This window comes from Hylobates moloch, unplaced genomic scaffold (genome assembly GCF_009828535.3).
Source record: "Hylobates moloch isolate HMO894 unplaced genomic scaffold, HMol_V3 SCAFFOLD_13, whole genome shotgun sequence".
NCBI lineage: Eukaryota > Metazoa > Chordata > Mammalia > Primates > Hylobatidae > Hylobates > Hylobates moloch.
The window spans coordinates 92,819,606-92,835,555 of record NW_026652288.1 but is presented as its reverse complement, the minus strand read 5'-3'; the positions used below and the strand labels follow the sequence as shown (position 1 = coordinate 92,835,555).

Below are 15,950 nucleotides of genomic sequence, written 5' to 3'. Positions count from 1 at the left end.
GGTTGTCATTGACCTAAGTCAAACAACTAGCTCGTTTTGCAGAACAATCCTGCACTTTTGTTTTTGGCAAGTATCTACTGAGTGTGGACTCTAGCAAGTCACTAAAAGTATTTTCAAACATTTTTGTCTGATTCCTTAGTAACTGAGTCTGTGCCAAGATAAGCAATTGTATTTCACAGTGTAAAGAAGATGGGCGGAGGAGCTTAAGAGCTGGAATTTCAGCTCTGACTCTTGTTAGCTGGATGCCTTAGCTACAACTTTTAACACCTCTGAAGTTCATAAGGAATGTTAAAAAACTTTTTAGTGCCATGTGGCAATAATAGCTAAAATGTGTTATGCATTATATATGATCTACATTCTTCACAGATGAACTCATTAAAGCCTCATTACAGCCCTTTACTATAGGATTTCTCATTTTTCCCTACTTTACAGATGAAAAATGTAAGGCACAGAGGTGACTGTAATTATGTGTGTCTCATGCATGGAAGAGCAAGGTTTGAACACTGGCAGTGTGGCTTCTGTGGCCCCACCTTTCACTGCTTCACTCTACTTACAGTGTCAAGGACAGGCACTTCTCAGTCATGGTGTCACCAATTATAGTGCATGCATTTCTAGCATCTAGTTATTGTGCCTGGCATCACTCACTTTATAGAGATCCGACAGAAAGGGAGGAGCCCAAAGGATTGTCTGTTATTACAAAGCAGCATTAATGGTCATATGTATAACCTGGGGTAGCAGTGTACTTTTCTATGATTTTCAACATAACATCTATGAAAAACCCATAGAAAGCCCAAGCTGCTTCCAGTTAGCTCACAGAATGGAAGGGTTGGGAGGGGCCTCTGGAGATCAGATGGTCAACCTCCATCAAGTCTACTGTAGCTAAGAATCAGGGTGATATATTGGTGGTGTTCGATGATGGCATTTTGGTCTTGGGACCTACAAATGCTAAAATTGGCTGGGCGCGGTAGCTCATGCCTGTAATCCCAGCACTTTGGGAGGCCGAGGCAGGCAGATCATGAGGTCAAGAGAGCAAGACGATCCTGGCCAACATGGTAAAACTCCATCTCTACTAAAAATACAAAAATTAGCTGGGTATGGTGGTGCGTGCCTGTAGTCCCAGCTACTGGGGAGGCTGAGGCAGAAGAATCACTTGAACCTGGGAAGCGGAGGTTGCAGTGAGCTGAGATCACACCACTGCACTCCAGCCGGGTGACAGAGCGAGACTCCTCAAAAAAAAAAGAAATGCTCAAATCCTGCCTGGGATTAATCATGTCTCCTGTGAGTTTCCCAAGGGACCAGCATATACAAGGGTGGTGACTGTGACAAATAAGAATTCAAAGTACCTCTTATCTATTAGCCTTGTGGTCATCACCCACAATGCTTGGTAAAGCTGGTAAGGTGGGTTAGGAAGCCTGGAGGCCTAACCAGGGCTTTTCCTCTCCAAGTCCTAATTTTACTACCAAATGGCCATGGAGCTTGAAGAATGGCTATTTCGCAGGTGTTTAGAGCCTTGTGGAAAAGGGAGAAGGGAGATAGAGTGACGGAGAGAAAAGAGCAAGAGCAGCAGGCATGGCCATCCTCTTACAATACAATCATAGTATGATTGGGTGTGTACATGTATGTGTGTAAAAAGAGGGACAGCATTTGAAAGAAGACTATAATGAAATATACTAAGTGATTGTACTTCAATGTTAAGATTTTAGTGTTTTTCAGATTTTCTGTAATAAGCAAAAATTAATTACCTTTATAATGGAAAATATATTCAATACAATACAGCACCTAGAATTTAGTCTTTGAATCCAAGAACAACATCAAGTGCAACATTATGCTGTACACATGATGCATGCCAAAGCAGCAGTGCATAAAAGAATCCACAAAGTTTGTAATATGGAAGACTTCATGAGGAAAGTGGCCTTTTTGTTTGTTTGTTTGAGATAGAGTCTAGCTCTGTTGCCCAGGCTGGAGTGCAGTGGCGCAATCTCAGCTCACCAGAACCTCCGCCTCCCGGGTTCAAGTGATTCTCCTGCCTCAGCCTCCCAAGTAACTAGGATTACAGGCACCTGCCACTGTGCCCAGATAATTTTTGTATTTTTAATAGAGACGGGATTTCACCATGTTGGCCAGGCTGGTCTCAAACTCCTGACCTCAGGTGATCTGCTCGCCTCAGCCTCCCAAAGTGCTGGGATTACAGATGTGAGCCACCAAACCCAGCCAAAAGTGACCTTTTAGCTGGGCCTTAAAAATGGGAATGACAGAAAATCTGCTATTCTTTACCACATTACTATATTTACAGATTTGTTGTAGTTTGATGTTTCATATGGTGCTGGGTGTGCACCATATGAAACATATGGTGCTTTTTTCATATGGTGCTTTTTTCTCTTCTGCTGAAATGTCAAGTCCCTGGAGCCAAGGATTCTGTTTCTTTTCTGTGTCTCTCCTTCACCTCCAATTTCATCCACCCCCTAGGAAATCAGTGCAGCAGCTCAGTTGAGCTTTTATAGTTAACCACATTGACATGGTCCAGCTATTTGTCCAAGTCAGACAAAGTGCACTGAGTTATAATTTATAAGTCAAATAACCAAATTAATGGCAGGTTTTCTTAGTCCCTCTAGCTCCTCCTCTGAGAACGTCTGAGGAACATTATACGGAGACAGAGTTGAACTCCCGGGGAAAGGAAGATGATGAGACTAAATTTGAAGTCAAGGTAAAATTACCTTTATTTTACTTATAGAACTTTCTGACAAGAGGGAAGATTGCTGTCATAATTATCAATAAATCAACAAATTGTGCTTCCTTAATCTGTACCTAAGGCACATAGCACAGACTAATGCTTTCAAGAACTGGGGTTTAGAGGATTTTTTTTTCTTTTCATCCTTTTCTTTCTTCTTAATGGCAGCTAGAAATGAAAGCTATTTGGTCGTATATGTAATTATTGGTAGTTACTGTTGTAGTAAAAGAAAAATAATTTTATTTATTTCTGTAATCTGACTTCATATTTAAAATTGGTAGAACAATGTATGGTTCATGTATAAAAAGAACATGACAGGCCGGGCGTGGTGGTTCACGCCTGTAATCCCAGCACTTTGGGAGGCCGAGGTGGGAAGATCACGAGGTCAGGAGTTCGAGACCAGCCCGGCCAACATGGTGAAACCCCATCTCTACCAAAAATACAAAAACTAGACAGGTGTGGTGGCAGATGCCTGTAATCCCAGCTACTCGGGAGGCTGAGGCAGAAAAATCGCTTGAAACTGGAAGGTGGAGGTTACAGCGAGCTAAGATTGTGCCACTGCACTCCAGCCTGGGCAACAGAGTGAAACTACATCTCAAGAAAAAGAGAGCATGACAAAATTGCGTAGAGCTGCACACACACATGCACACACACAAGTGCGTGAATAACTGGTGAACCCTGAATAGGCTCTGTGGATTGTGCCAGTGTCAATTTCTTAGATGTTAACATTGGAGGAGGTTTGGAGAAAGGGGACATGAGACTTTCCATTTCTTTGCAACCTCATGTGACTTAATGTAATTATTTCAAAATAGAAGTTTAAAAAAAGCATAAGGTTTGGAATCAGGCAGATCTGGGTTTAAGCAACATAACCTCTTGAAACCTGTTTCTTGCTTGTACAAATGGGTATAACAACAACTACCTCCTGAAAATATTTTGAGCACAAAATGAAAATTCAAAAATTGCTAAGAACTGTATAATTTTAAAGTAACATATATTTAGAAACTGAAGTATATTTAATTGTGAATTGTGAATATAAGCTGCTGCATAGCAACCCCCGAAGGGGTTCCCTTTCCCCTGCCTCACTGAAAATTAAATATTTGACTGGCTGAATGGTTCTGAAACCAGAGGCCATGGGCTCAAATGAGCTTCAGCAACATTTATGATCCATCATCAATCACCAAAGTATCTGAATATGAACCCCACGGGAACTCCACTGACCTTGAAAGAGTCCGGAAGAAAGTGAGTTTTAGGCTTTTCTTCTTGGAGGCAGAAACAGAGTGGGAACGAGGGTTCTCAGCAGACTTTTCTTAGAGACAGAGAAAGCTGCGTCCGTCTGCCAATTTGTTTAGTCATCCTGTATTCAGGGCAGATTAGGACGCAGCCACCACTGTCCATAAATCCCTCCTGGTTGGAGGAATTGCATCACCACGTTTTCTCAAGTTAGGAAACTGTATGAAATTTCATACTGTCCTGATCAGCCACCTAAAAAAGTAAATAGCAATTTTTAAAAATAGATTCACCTGATTTAACACCCAGGCGGTCTGTGGAATCATTAAGTAATAGTAAAAGGGTTTCATTGTGGTCCTCTTCAAAAGTGAACATCAGCCTATCCATTTCTGCACCCTGGACTTCTGGGAGAATGTCATCTCTGAAGGTGAGGACTGTGTCACATGATCAGAGCTCAGATTTGGCCCCTGAGCTCATATGCTGTTGCCTTGACTCACGCCGTGATGTGAACTCACTTCCTATCTCTATGACCTACTTTGCCCATCTTCAGACAACATATTTATGATCTGCACACTATAAAGATGCTGCGGGAGTTTTAAGCATATGGAAGTTCTCATATAAAGGAATCCAAATTAGAGTGATTTATTTCAATAATTGTGAACAGTAAACAAGTGCTATTGTTTTTCGTTGTTGTAAAAGAAAAACAGACAGTGTAGGAGCAGCGGTGGGGATAGAATCAGAGGCCTGTAGGTGTGGAAAGTGTTGAGTAGAATTCAAGAAGCCCTGGTCACCCAACTTTTGGTTTCTTCCTTCTTTTGCCATGTTGTTTATTTAATTTGGACTCCAAACCCATCCTGTTAAGTTGCCATCTCCCTCTGTATTTAGGCAACTCACCAAACAGTGTGGGTACTGTTAAACAAGCACAAGTCCATGTTAAAATCATCCTTCTGTGTTTCAGTTGTTTTCTTCCTTATTGTTGATTTGTTTGCATATTTAATGAAAAGCTTGTCTCCCAACAGCATATGTTAACAGTCAAGGTGGTGGAGGAAGCAGAGTAGGAACAGAGGCTGGTCAGATTTCTGCTTAGAAAGACCAAGGCTATGGGAGGAAATGTAAGCAGAATCCATAAAGTCATGAACAACATGAGCAGGAAGAAAGTGGATTTGTGCACTAAATCCCCAAATCCTAGACTTAGGAATGAACTTAGGACCAATAAAAGCAATTAGTGTTTCACACATTGTGTATTATAACCAGGGAAATTGTTATTCCAAAGTATGTAAGAAAACTAGTAAGAAAAAGATAGGTTCAAAAAAAAGGTTTAGATTCATGTCTGTGTGGATCATGGCTTATTAAAAGGGGGAAAAATCAATTCACTAACATCAACAATAATCATTGCAGCTTGTGTTTAGTGGCCACTGTCCAAGAGAGATGACCAGGATGCATAGAGCATGCATCTAACTCTGGGTGGCAATTCTGACATCTTTTTGGCCTTAGGTCTAGAGCTCAAAGATGAAATGAAACACAGCCAGTCTAGTAGAGTGAATCATAATGTTATGATAAATGCCAGCCCTTTGCCCTTGAGAGTAAATACACAGAGAAAAAAAAATAGCTGTGAACCAAAACCGTCTATAATACAGTCACTGATACTCACTTACCTACAACTAAAATTATGACATGGTTTGATCATGATCAGAGAAATCATTTCCTTTTCTGGCAGGGTGATCCTTGCCATGCTGGTTCTGGGGAACTTGAGAAGCTAAACTTGACAGGGCAGCTGAGACTCTTCCGGGGCCATCTGGCAAGGGTGATGCCCTGTGCTTGGCTCACTGACGTCATCTGGGAAAGCCCTGTGGTGGAAGCGATTCGCTGTTCTTGTTGGCAATAGTGATGTGACTATTTCCTGTTCTTCACTGGCCGAAAGCTGAAAGCACGACTCACGGGAACTGCTTTCCCCGGGCTGCCAACATCACAGCCTTTTTGTAAGCTGGAAATAAGTCAGAGGCTGACAATTTCTTTTTCCTAAATGTGGACCTACAGAATTAAGAAAGAGCTAACAGTGCTCCTTTGGTGCCTGTTAAAGTTATTTAAAGGAGCAGAAGCCTATTCTGTGCTCCCAGAAGATGAAATAAATAAATAAATAAAGTAACAGAAGCCTTTTCAGGATTCTGAGCAAAGAGCCTCCTAAATTAAAAAAATAAATAAATAAAAGTTTTTGAATGCAGGGGCTGGAAGGGAATGGATAGGTGAGTGAAGGGTTGCTATCATTGGCTGAAGGCCAGACATTGTACTGGGTGCTGTGTGTAGCTGAGTCCATCTCTAGTCCTCAGAACCTTGTGAGGACGATATTTTCCATTTTATCAGCAGTGCCATGAGACTCAGAGGTTGAGTTTCCCCAAGGGTCATACAACTAGTAAATGTTGGAGCTGGGATTTGAAACTAGCTGTTTACTAATCTGGCAGCTTACTTAACTCCCTAACTTATCTATCTGATTATTTATTAATACTTAATGTACCCAACCAGCAGCTTATTTAATCTCTTGTGCCCTAAATGTCCTTTTCTGCCAAATGGTGATAAATCATAGCAATTTCACAGATGGCTGATTAAATGAGAAATGTGTGGAAGCAGCTAGCACTGTACCTGACACCTAGCAGGATCTTGGTGAATTTTAGTTCCTCATTTAATCCTGTGTTTAGAGACAGAATGGTCAGTGTGAAAGATGGAAAAGAAGATGAAAGAAGGTCAGATTCAGGGCTTATACAGAATTATACTATTGTTGAATATGTGCCTTACTGCCAAATGATAACAGATCAGGGGCCAAATTCAGTTCCTTGTCTTCTCATTACTTTGACTCCCAAAAGTTTTATTAATATCTCTGATTCTCAGCAAGAAAACTGTATGAACTATAAACACATTTCAATGCTTGCCTTCTGTGATATTTGAAGTCTAGCCAGTGTCAAAGCTAATGGGAGATTCAGGGACTCCACCAAATCCTGGGGTAGCCCTCAGCCAAGTTCTCTGAAGTTTCCAGAACAAAGATTCTCATGGTTTCTTGTGTACCACAGCTCTGAGAAGCTTATGAATTATGCAGATTCCCAGGGCCCCACTCTCTGAGATTCTAATTAGGGAGGTGTAGGGTCAGGTCCCGGAATCTAAATTTTTTTTTTTTTGGAGACAAGAGTCTCACTTTGTCGCCCAGGCTGGAGTGCCATGGAGTGATCTCAGCTCATTGCAACTTCCGCCTCCCAGGTTCAAGTGATCCTCCTGCCTTAGCCTCTAGAGTAGCTGGGATTACAGGTGCCCGTCACCATGCCTGGCTAATTTTTGTATTTCTAGTAGATACAGGGTTTCACCATGTTGCCCAGGCTGGTCTTGAACTCCTGACCTCAGGTGATCCACCTGGCTCAGCCTCCCAAAGTGCTGGGATTACAGGCGTGAGTCACCACACTCGGAATCTGAATTTTTAACTTACGTGTTTGGTGACAAGAATGCAGGTGGTATAAAGATCTCACTCTTTGTAACATTGCCCTAGAGGTTACATTTATAGGCCATGAGGACTTGGGATAAAGGAGAACTCATTAAGTTGGATCTGGATTTCTCAGGCTAGTATAGGGTCTAAAGTTTAGAGGAATGAGGTGGTGATTACATTAAGCTATGAGAATGTATTTTTGTTGAGGGAGCTGAATAAGATAAAAGAGAGAATAACATTAAGATTACCATTGGCCTTGCTCTTTCACCAATAAAGAAATGACATCACTAAAATATTTGGTGGGTTCAACTGGGTACATGGCTTATTCAGCTCAATTTAATATATGTTAAGGCAATTGGTGTGGGTCATATGAAAATGATTTTATCATCAGGCCTAAATTCAGGAAACTTGAAACTTTCATGGGGGAAACAACATATTTCTAATAATTTATAATATAAAGCAGAATGACGTTTCTACAGTAAAAGGAATATATAATGTGGTAGAGAAAGCAATTCCTCACAAAGACATCAAGGATGGCTTTCAAATGAGGTGGCATTTGAATTCAACTCTAAAGAATAAATAAGGCTGGGCACGGTGGTGGCTCACGCCTGTAATCCCAGCACTTTGGGAGACTGAGGTGGGTGGATCACCTGAGGTCAGGAGTTCGAGACCAGCCTGACCAACATGGTGAAACCCCATCTCTACGAAAAATACAAAAATTAGCTGGGCATGGTGGCGGGCACCTGTAATCCCAGCTACTCAGGAGGCTGAGGCAGGAGAATCGCTTGAACCTGGGAGACAGAGGTTGCAGTGAGCCAAGATGGTGCCACTGCTCTCCAGCCTGGGTGACAGAGCAAGACTCCGTCTCAAAAAATAAATAAATAAATAGAACTCCGAAAGGTGGGTAAGATAGAGAAGGGCATTCCAGAATGAGGAAGGGTATAACGTCTCAGAGGTCTAAAGGGCCTAGGCTATCCTGGGAATGGCTCAAGAATGCTGGGAAGGTAGATGAGAGACAGTTTACTGAGGCTTTGGTTGAGGAATGTTGACAGGAGGAGGAGGGCACCTGTGTATTAGGAAGCTGACTCTGGTAGACAGTAAAGAGCAGGTTAGATGAAGGCAGGCAGGCCGACCAGCCGCTGGCCGTTGTCACGGTCAGCTGAGACATCAGTGGTGAGAGCTTACTAGTAGCTATGGCAAAAAGAGATGAGCAGAAATCATACCCATTGACTGAAACATTCTCCCTAGTGGCTAGAACACGACTATCAGAGAAAATGCATAGAATGAAGGAGGGGATCAAGGCAGAGAAGGTAGGGGGAGGAAGCATGATACCAAAGACAGCTTTGACGTTTCCATCTTGGATTCCTCATGGGATGAATTTGTTGGCCCAATAAAGTACTTAGGAGGAACAGTAAGAAGTAAAGGCTTATGACAGCTGAGTCCAGGTTGTGGGGGGTCTCATAGATTGATAAGAGCACCTATACCCTCTGTCAGTGGGGCTAATGCTGCCCCAGAGGCTGCAGCCCTGCCCACACCATTGATGCTAGGATAGTCAACCCACTGGCCTTGTAGCTGTATGGCGATTATTTGTAAACTAGCTTTGGGACCAAATTTGCTGGGACAATGACTGGCCTAATAAAGTACTTTTCTGATTTTTTATTTTATTTATGGGTTAAGATTTACAGGCATAAAAATTGTTACAATGAAATTTATCCATGGAGCTTAAAATCAGATGAAACCAAACAGCCTGAGAAGATTCAAGATGTACGGGCAGCTTCCTTTCAGTGTCCTTGGCACACTTACTTCCTTTACATTTTCTTGGTTTGGGAATGGGAAAGAGTTATCACATAACATGTTTCTCACTTCCTGATATTTTAAACAGAATTACGTATTTGCAAATTTGTTAAAACATTTGCAGTCAGCTTTATAAGAAGATGTTTTTCCTGTAAACAAACTACTGCCAATAGCGTTTAGAGTATTAGTCCAGACTATGAGGTCAGGAGATCGAGACCATCCTGGTTAACATGGTGAAACCCTGTCTCTACTAAAAATACAAAAAATTAGCCGGGCGTGGTGGTGGGTGCCTGTAGTCCCAGCTACTTGGGAGGCTGAGGCAGGAGAATGGCGTTAACCTGGGAGGTGGAGCTTGCAGTGAGCCGAGATTGCGCCACTGCATCGCAGCCTGGGTGACAGCACAAGACTCTGTCTCAAAAATAATAATAATAATAATAAATAATAATAATAATAATAATAAAAGCCAATTTAACCAGTAAGTAAATTGAACTCATTACTAACAATAGTAGCTGGGAAATTTAATATCTTAGATTAAAAAGACCCTGAGGCTGGGGGTGGTGGCTCATGCCTGTAATCCCAGCGCTTTGGGAGGCTGAAGCAGGATGATTGCTTGAGCTCAGGAGTTCGAGGCTGCAAGCTTCAGGAAGCTATGATCACACCACTGCCCTTCAGCCTGGGTGACAGAACAAGACCTTGTCTCAAAAAAAAAAAAAAAGACCCTGTGAAAATTTTGAAATAGGCAAAATTGCATTTAGGATCCAGTCTCTTATCTTTCTCTATTCATTTCTCATTTCCACAAAGCCTCAGGAACACTGAGGCTTGTTCTTCAAGCCTGCCCTTCCCCTTCAAAGGGGCTTCAGTCTATACAGTGTCCTAAAACCTTCCTTTCCTTGTCCTTTCCTCCAGGAAGCCCCCTCCCAAGGCAGCTGATCTGGACTAAAGGGAGAGGCAATCTGAGCTAGTTCACCACAATGCATGAATGATGGGCAGTCTGAAAGCCCTTTAACTCTCCTGGAAATAGTTGCAGTTTTAAAAAGGGGACAGACTGCCCAGTTTTCCAAAGGAATATTTAAGTGGCTTTTGCAGGCAATGAAAATGGAAAGTAGGAAAAGAAGTGCTAGGAACAGCCAGGCAGATGGAGCAAATAGGGCAGACAAACCAGCTGTGAATGCACTGCTAGGGTAGATTCTCTCCCTGTTCTCCATGTCAAAACCCAGTGAGTTTCCAAAAAAAAAAAAAAAAAAAGATGAGGTTTCCCCTCTTTTTCCCATCAGTTCTGGAGAGGAAGACAGAGCCACTCATTCCTGTGGCTAGTATTTTTTTACTCTGGGGCTGCGTCATGTAGAACACCCTGGACTGAGGCTGTGGGTAAATGCCTTTGCCTTTATTTCCTTCCCTTCCTTTTCCTTTCCTTTTTCTTACTCTTCTCCCCTGCATCCCATTTGGTAGAGAACATTTTGATAATTATTGATTCCTACTTGACATACCTTTTCATTTTATTTCTCATTTCCATAATTAATTTACATAATTAATTAAATTTACAATGCCAGAAAATGCTGAACCTTTAACACTTTTTTATCATTCTTTATACTTTAAACAAAGAAGGTGGCACGGGCCCTTGAAATCTGCTTTTTTTTCTCTCCTCAGAATTGGGCCTAATAGCTCCTGCTTTTAAGAAAATTGATCATAATAGTGAATAATACTTTCACTTAAATTACCAGATACCCTTGTTTTTGCTTGTTTGTTTTTTTTACAGAGTCTCACTCTGTTGCCCAGGCTGGAGTGCAGTGGCGCCATCTCAGCTCACTGCAACCTCTGCCTCCCGGGTTCAAGCGATTCTCCTGCCTCAGCCTCCCGAGTAGCTGGGAGTACAGGCACGCACCACTGTACCCAGCTAATTTTGTGTTTTTAGTAGAGACGGGGTTTCTCCATGTTGGCCACCAAGGCTGATCTCAAACTCCTGACGTCAGGTGATCTGCCCCACCTTGGCCTCCCAAAGCGCTGGGATTACAGGAGTGAGCCACTGCGCCCGGCCCAGATACCCTTGCTTTAAAAGAGTTGGAACTGAAATCGCTTTCTACACATTCCTAAAATCACAAAGTAAAATCATTTAACTTTGGGGAAAAGTTAATTTAATTTTGTTCAAAGGTTGGTATCTCCCCTTTAGGGAAGAAAAAAAACAATTTCAATAATCAATTGAAAATTAGCCATTGGGACTTTTCAAAATATAAGTTTAAAAAGAGTTTATATGTCCTTTGGAGAAACTGAAAAAAAAATGATTTTTTTTACAAAATTCCTCTAGGCGTTTTTTTCAATTTTGAGAGCATGCATTTCTTCAAAATATAGGGGAGAAAGAACAGTTAGATTTTAAGTGTTTTGGGAAAATGTAAGAAGTTACCTTTCAAGGTGTTCCTGGAGAGGCTGTGTGTCGGTTGGTGTCACTTTGAAACTGGAGGGAGGCTGGAAGTGGGGAGGTGGAGGTTTGTGGATATGGGGGTTGGGGTATGCGAGGGTAGTTGGACCCAGAGCAGTTCCCTGCCTCATTACCACCCCCTCCTTTTTTTTTTGGAGACGGAATCTTGCTCTGTCGCCCAGGCTGGAGTGCAGTGGCGCAATCTCGGTTCACTCAACCTCCACCTCCGGGTTCAAGTGACTCTCCTGCCTCAGCCTCCTGAGTAGCTGGGACTACAGGCATGTGCCACCATGCCCAGCTAATTTTTGTATTTTTAGTAGAGACGGGTTTTCACCATGTTGGTCAGGCTGGTCTTGAACTCCTGACCTCGTGATCCGCTCGCCTCGGCCTCCCAAAGTGCTGGGATTACAGGCGTGAGCCACCATGCCCAGCCAATTGTTGTATTTGTAACAGTGATCTGTGATCAGCAATCTTTTTTGCCATCTTTTTGTCACCCTTTTTCTTCAGGATAAAATGACCGTAAGGGGAGAGGGGCTGTTCCGCCTGATTGGCCTCCCGATAGGGCAGGCCATGAGTGACTTCCCTGTCACAGCACCAGCTGGCTGCCAGCCCTCCCTCTCCTAGGTATACCCTAGGGGCAATTCAGGGTGAAGGAAGGGAAAAAGGATGCAGTGTCACAAGAAACGATTGTTGCTCTGGTTTGGAAGAGTATCCTTTTATCATTCAATGGAGCTCATAAGGAATCCCTCACTAAGAAATATGGCAGCAATTGTGGAGTTAGTCTGTGGTCAATTTTTTGTTTACTATTGGAATAAAAGAAAGCTTTTACTTGAATATGCTCTCTTCCTCCTAGAGCTTTCAAAATGTGTAATTTAAAAATTTCCTAAAAGTACTTTGGCTACAATTCACCTTTCATCTCAAAAAAAAAAAGAAATAAAAAATTAAACAAATAAAAATAAAAGATCTCATCAGTTATGATGTAAATGAAAAAATGTGTGTGTGTGTGTGTGTGTTTGTGCGTGTGTGTTATGATGTACTTCTTATGAGTTGTGGTCAGGCTTTGAAAGTCACTATGCTAGAACACAACGAATCTGTCTATACCTTAATAAAACATTGGTATACTGTGCAGCTTTTATGGATGCAGTCTCTGGATCTGCTGTGAGTCCTTCCCATTGCATCCTCAATGGCATCGGTGTTATAGTCCATTAGACTTGCTTGGCAGAGGAGACTCCTTCTACCCCCACACCAACCGTCTGACACATGTCAGCAAGAGCAAAGTGCCAAGGCATTTCTGCAAGCTCCTGAGGGCATCTCATGCATGACAAAAATCTATAAATTAGGGAGATGTCATCATTCAATGTAAAAGATGACAAGGTCCATTACCTACTCCTGAGTCATTGTTATTTTTCCATCACTAGGTTATTATGAAATAAGACTCTACGATCCACCCCGCATACAATAGATCAACAGAGTTCGAAAGAGCACAATTCATTTTATAACTGGGAGCAGGTTTCACAGTGAGAGGAAATTTTGTTGGTAATAATGGTCATTCTTTATGAAGGGCCTGTATTACAGGCTGGGGATCCAAAGATGAGTAAGACTGAGTTCCAAGTCCAGTGAGGAATTCGGGCATAGTAATATCATAGATGAGAAACTGCAAAAGAATACAATATAACATTCACTGCTGTATTAATTAGTTCAACTTTATATAGAAAATGTGAAGAAAGACAAAAGTCTTTTCTTAAAAAGTCTTTAAAAGCCGAGGTCAGTGGATCATTTGAGGTCAGGAGTTCAAGACCAGCCTAGCCAACATGGTGAAACCCCATCTCTACTATAAATACAAATATATATATATATACTTGGAATATAAAATTGCCATATTGTTTTAGAGCTGAATTGGCAAAACTAGCATCCCAGGTACTTCTTTAGTTAGACTTGTTATCACGCATCTGTGAAAGCCTACACTGGGCTTCCTTCATCTCTGCCTCCAGCACTTTCTGGTCTTAGGGCGAGTGCAACTTTTCCAGACCTTGATTTCTTGCAAGAAATAAAAAAAGGAGATGTTGAATGCAGTGATCGCTTTACTGTCCTCTTATGAATCAACAGGGGTGGGGGAGTACAGTGTGAATGTACTTCCCCTTCATGATTAAGGGGAAAGGACACCTGCTTTTTTTTTTTTTTTTTTTGGATATGGTGTCTCGCTCTGTTGCTGAGGCTGGAGTGCAATGGTGTGATCTTGGTTCACTGCAACCTCCGCCTCCCAGGTTCAAGCAATTCTCCTGCCTCAGCCTCCCGAGTAGCTGGGATTACAGGCGCCCACCACCACACCCGGCCGATACCTGCTTTTGGGAATGAGTTTTTAGTGTGCCTAAAAGAAGCCAAAAAGGGAAACCATAATGGATCCACAGAGTGGCTGGGGGAAACCCGAGAAAGAGCGGCATGAGAAACTGGATATTTTGCTTATCGAGAGAATCAAAACCAAAATCAAACACAGAAATTGGGAAAGAAAAATATAGGTGAGGAGGTCCCTACAATATCAAATCTTACCAAAATTTCTTTCACTTCAGAGTGAAGAAATCTTTGAAAGCTGTCATGAAAGGGGGAACCCTGAGCTGGAGCAGCAGGCCAGGCTCGGAGACCTTTCCCCCCGCAGGTAAGACTGCAGATCCGTGGGTGCGCGGGGTGGGGGGCACGGGTGGCGAGGATCCTCTCTTTTACACCTCAGCCCGTCTTTCCCAGATAAGAATCATACTATTTATCCTCTATACTAACCTTCATTTATGTACCTGAGAACAAAACTTGTGGATCCCACAAAAGCAACAAGCAAAAGAGCTTAAAGTGACATCTTAAAAACCAAACTTCTAAGAATACAGTGTTTTAAAAATTGGGCTTTCAAGAGAATATTACATGTAAGCTAATGTTAATATTGACTGAATTATTGGTTTAAACACATTTAAAGTCTCTTGGTTCCCCAAAGACACAATTTATACAAATGCTGTTTTTGCTGTGTAGAAAGGTGTTTGCATCCTCAGAAATGCTGCATTGTTCAGAAAGCCTAAATTAGGGAGGTAAAAGCCAAAAATACACAGGGAAATTTATTTTAAAAAAATATTTATACTCAGAATCCCCATCATGACACCTGTTCTAGTGCTAGTCACATTATTTATACCCACACTGTTTGACTTGCAAGCTTTTATCCATGGCATCTATCATAATGCTTGACTCTTAGCAGGCCTCTGAAAAATGTCTGTAGAATGAATGAACAAACATCTTTAGGAACGTGCTCCTTGAGTAAACATAATATGAACTAGACTATTTTATATTCTTTCACTTACGGTGTATTCAAAGAAACATGTGGGCTCTTACTGATTGCCATGTTCCTGGAGTTATAATGAATGGCCCAATTCAGCATGTGAGTGTTGAATGGTATAATCTCTGAAAAACACCATTTGGCAATGATATGTTCTCTAGTCTTCCTTAAGTGACAGTTTATCTTTTGACACTTTTACTAAAACTCATACCTACTTTTGTAAGAGTCTTAGTGTTCTTTAAGTTAGTTGATGAATTATTGTATTAACCTATAACAGGCCAGGTGCGGTGGCTCAGGTCTGTAATCCCAACACTTTCCAACACTTTGGGAGGCTGAGGTAGGAGGATTGCTCGAGCTCAGGAGTTCAAGACCAGCCTGAGCAATATAGTGAGACACCATCTCCACAAAAAATTAAAACATTTAGTGGGGTGTGGTGGGGTGCACCTGTAGTCTCAGCTACTCAGGAGACTGAGGTGAGAAGATTGCTTGAGCCCAGGAGGCTAAGTCTGCAGTAAGCTAAGCTGTGATCACACAGCTGTGCTGCAGCCTGGGTGACAGAGCAAGACCCTGTCTCAAAGAGGAAGAAAAAAGAAAAAAACCTATGGCAGACTGCCAAATCATACTTCTTATGAGAAACACAAAGGAATAAAGTTACAGCACTTAAGAAACAAAAATATCTTTATGTTCTTGCAAAAGAACTTTGAGAAAAGGCAAAATTAGCCACTGAGTTAATCAAGAAGTAGCATCTGTAAGACTACTGTTTTGGTTCTACCACCAGCTTTGAATAAATACCTTAAGATCACCAGTCTTTGCTGCAACTGTTTAATCTATATTTCCTTATTCCTTTTTGATTTTATAGATTTGAGTTTTGCTGCATAACTATACAAATTTGCTTGGTATATAGAAAGCTTTCAGATTTTGGGGAGATGATTAATTATTTAGAACCCTAAGTGGACACTGTACAAGGCATAGTTGCCTTCAGAACTTGTAGCTAGTAAAAAAACACATGGAA

General features: G+C 41.7%; 1 protein-coding gene across 3 annotated transcripts in view; it reads left to right on the top strand.

The window, feature by feature from the left end:
• The window catches only part of MCF2L2 (MCF.2 cell line derived transforming sequence-like 2), a 253,611-nt gene that overhangs the window by 141,145 nt on the left and 96,516 nt on the right, over positions 1-15,950 (top strand). For all 3 annotated transcript variants that reach the window (XM_032171721.2, XM_058427094.1, XM_032171722.2), the window contains 2 exons: positions 2,604-2,704; positions 14,196-14,281. In XM_032171721.2, coding sequence (XP_032027612.1) covers positions 2,604-2,704; positions 14,196-14,281 — 187 coding nt within the window. The remainder of the gene's footprint in view (positions 1-2,603; positions 2,705-14,195; positions 14,282-15,950) is intronic.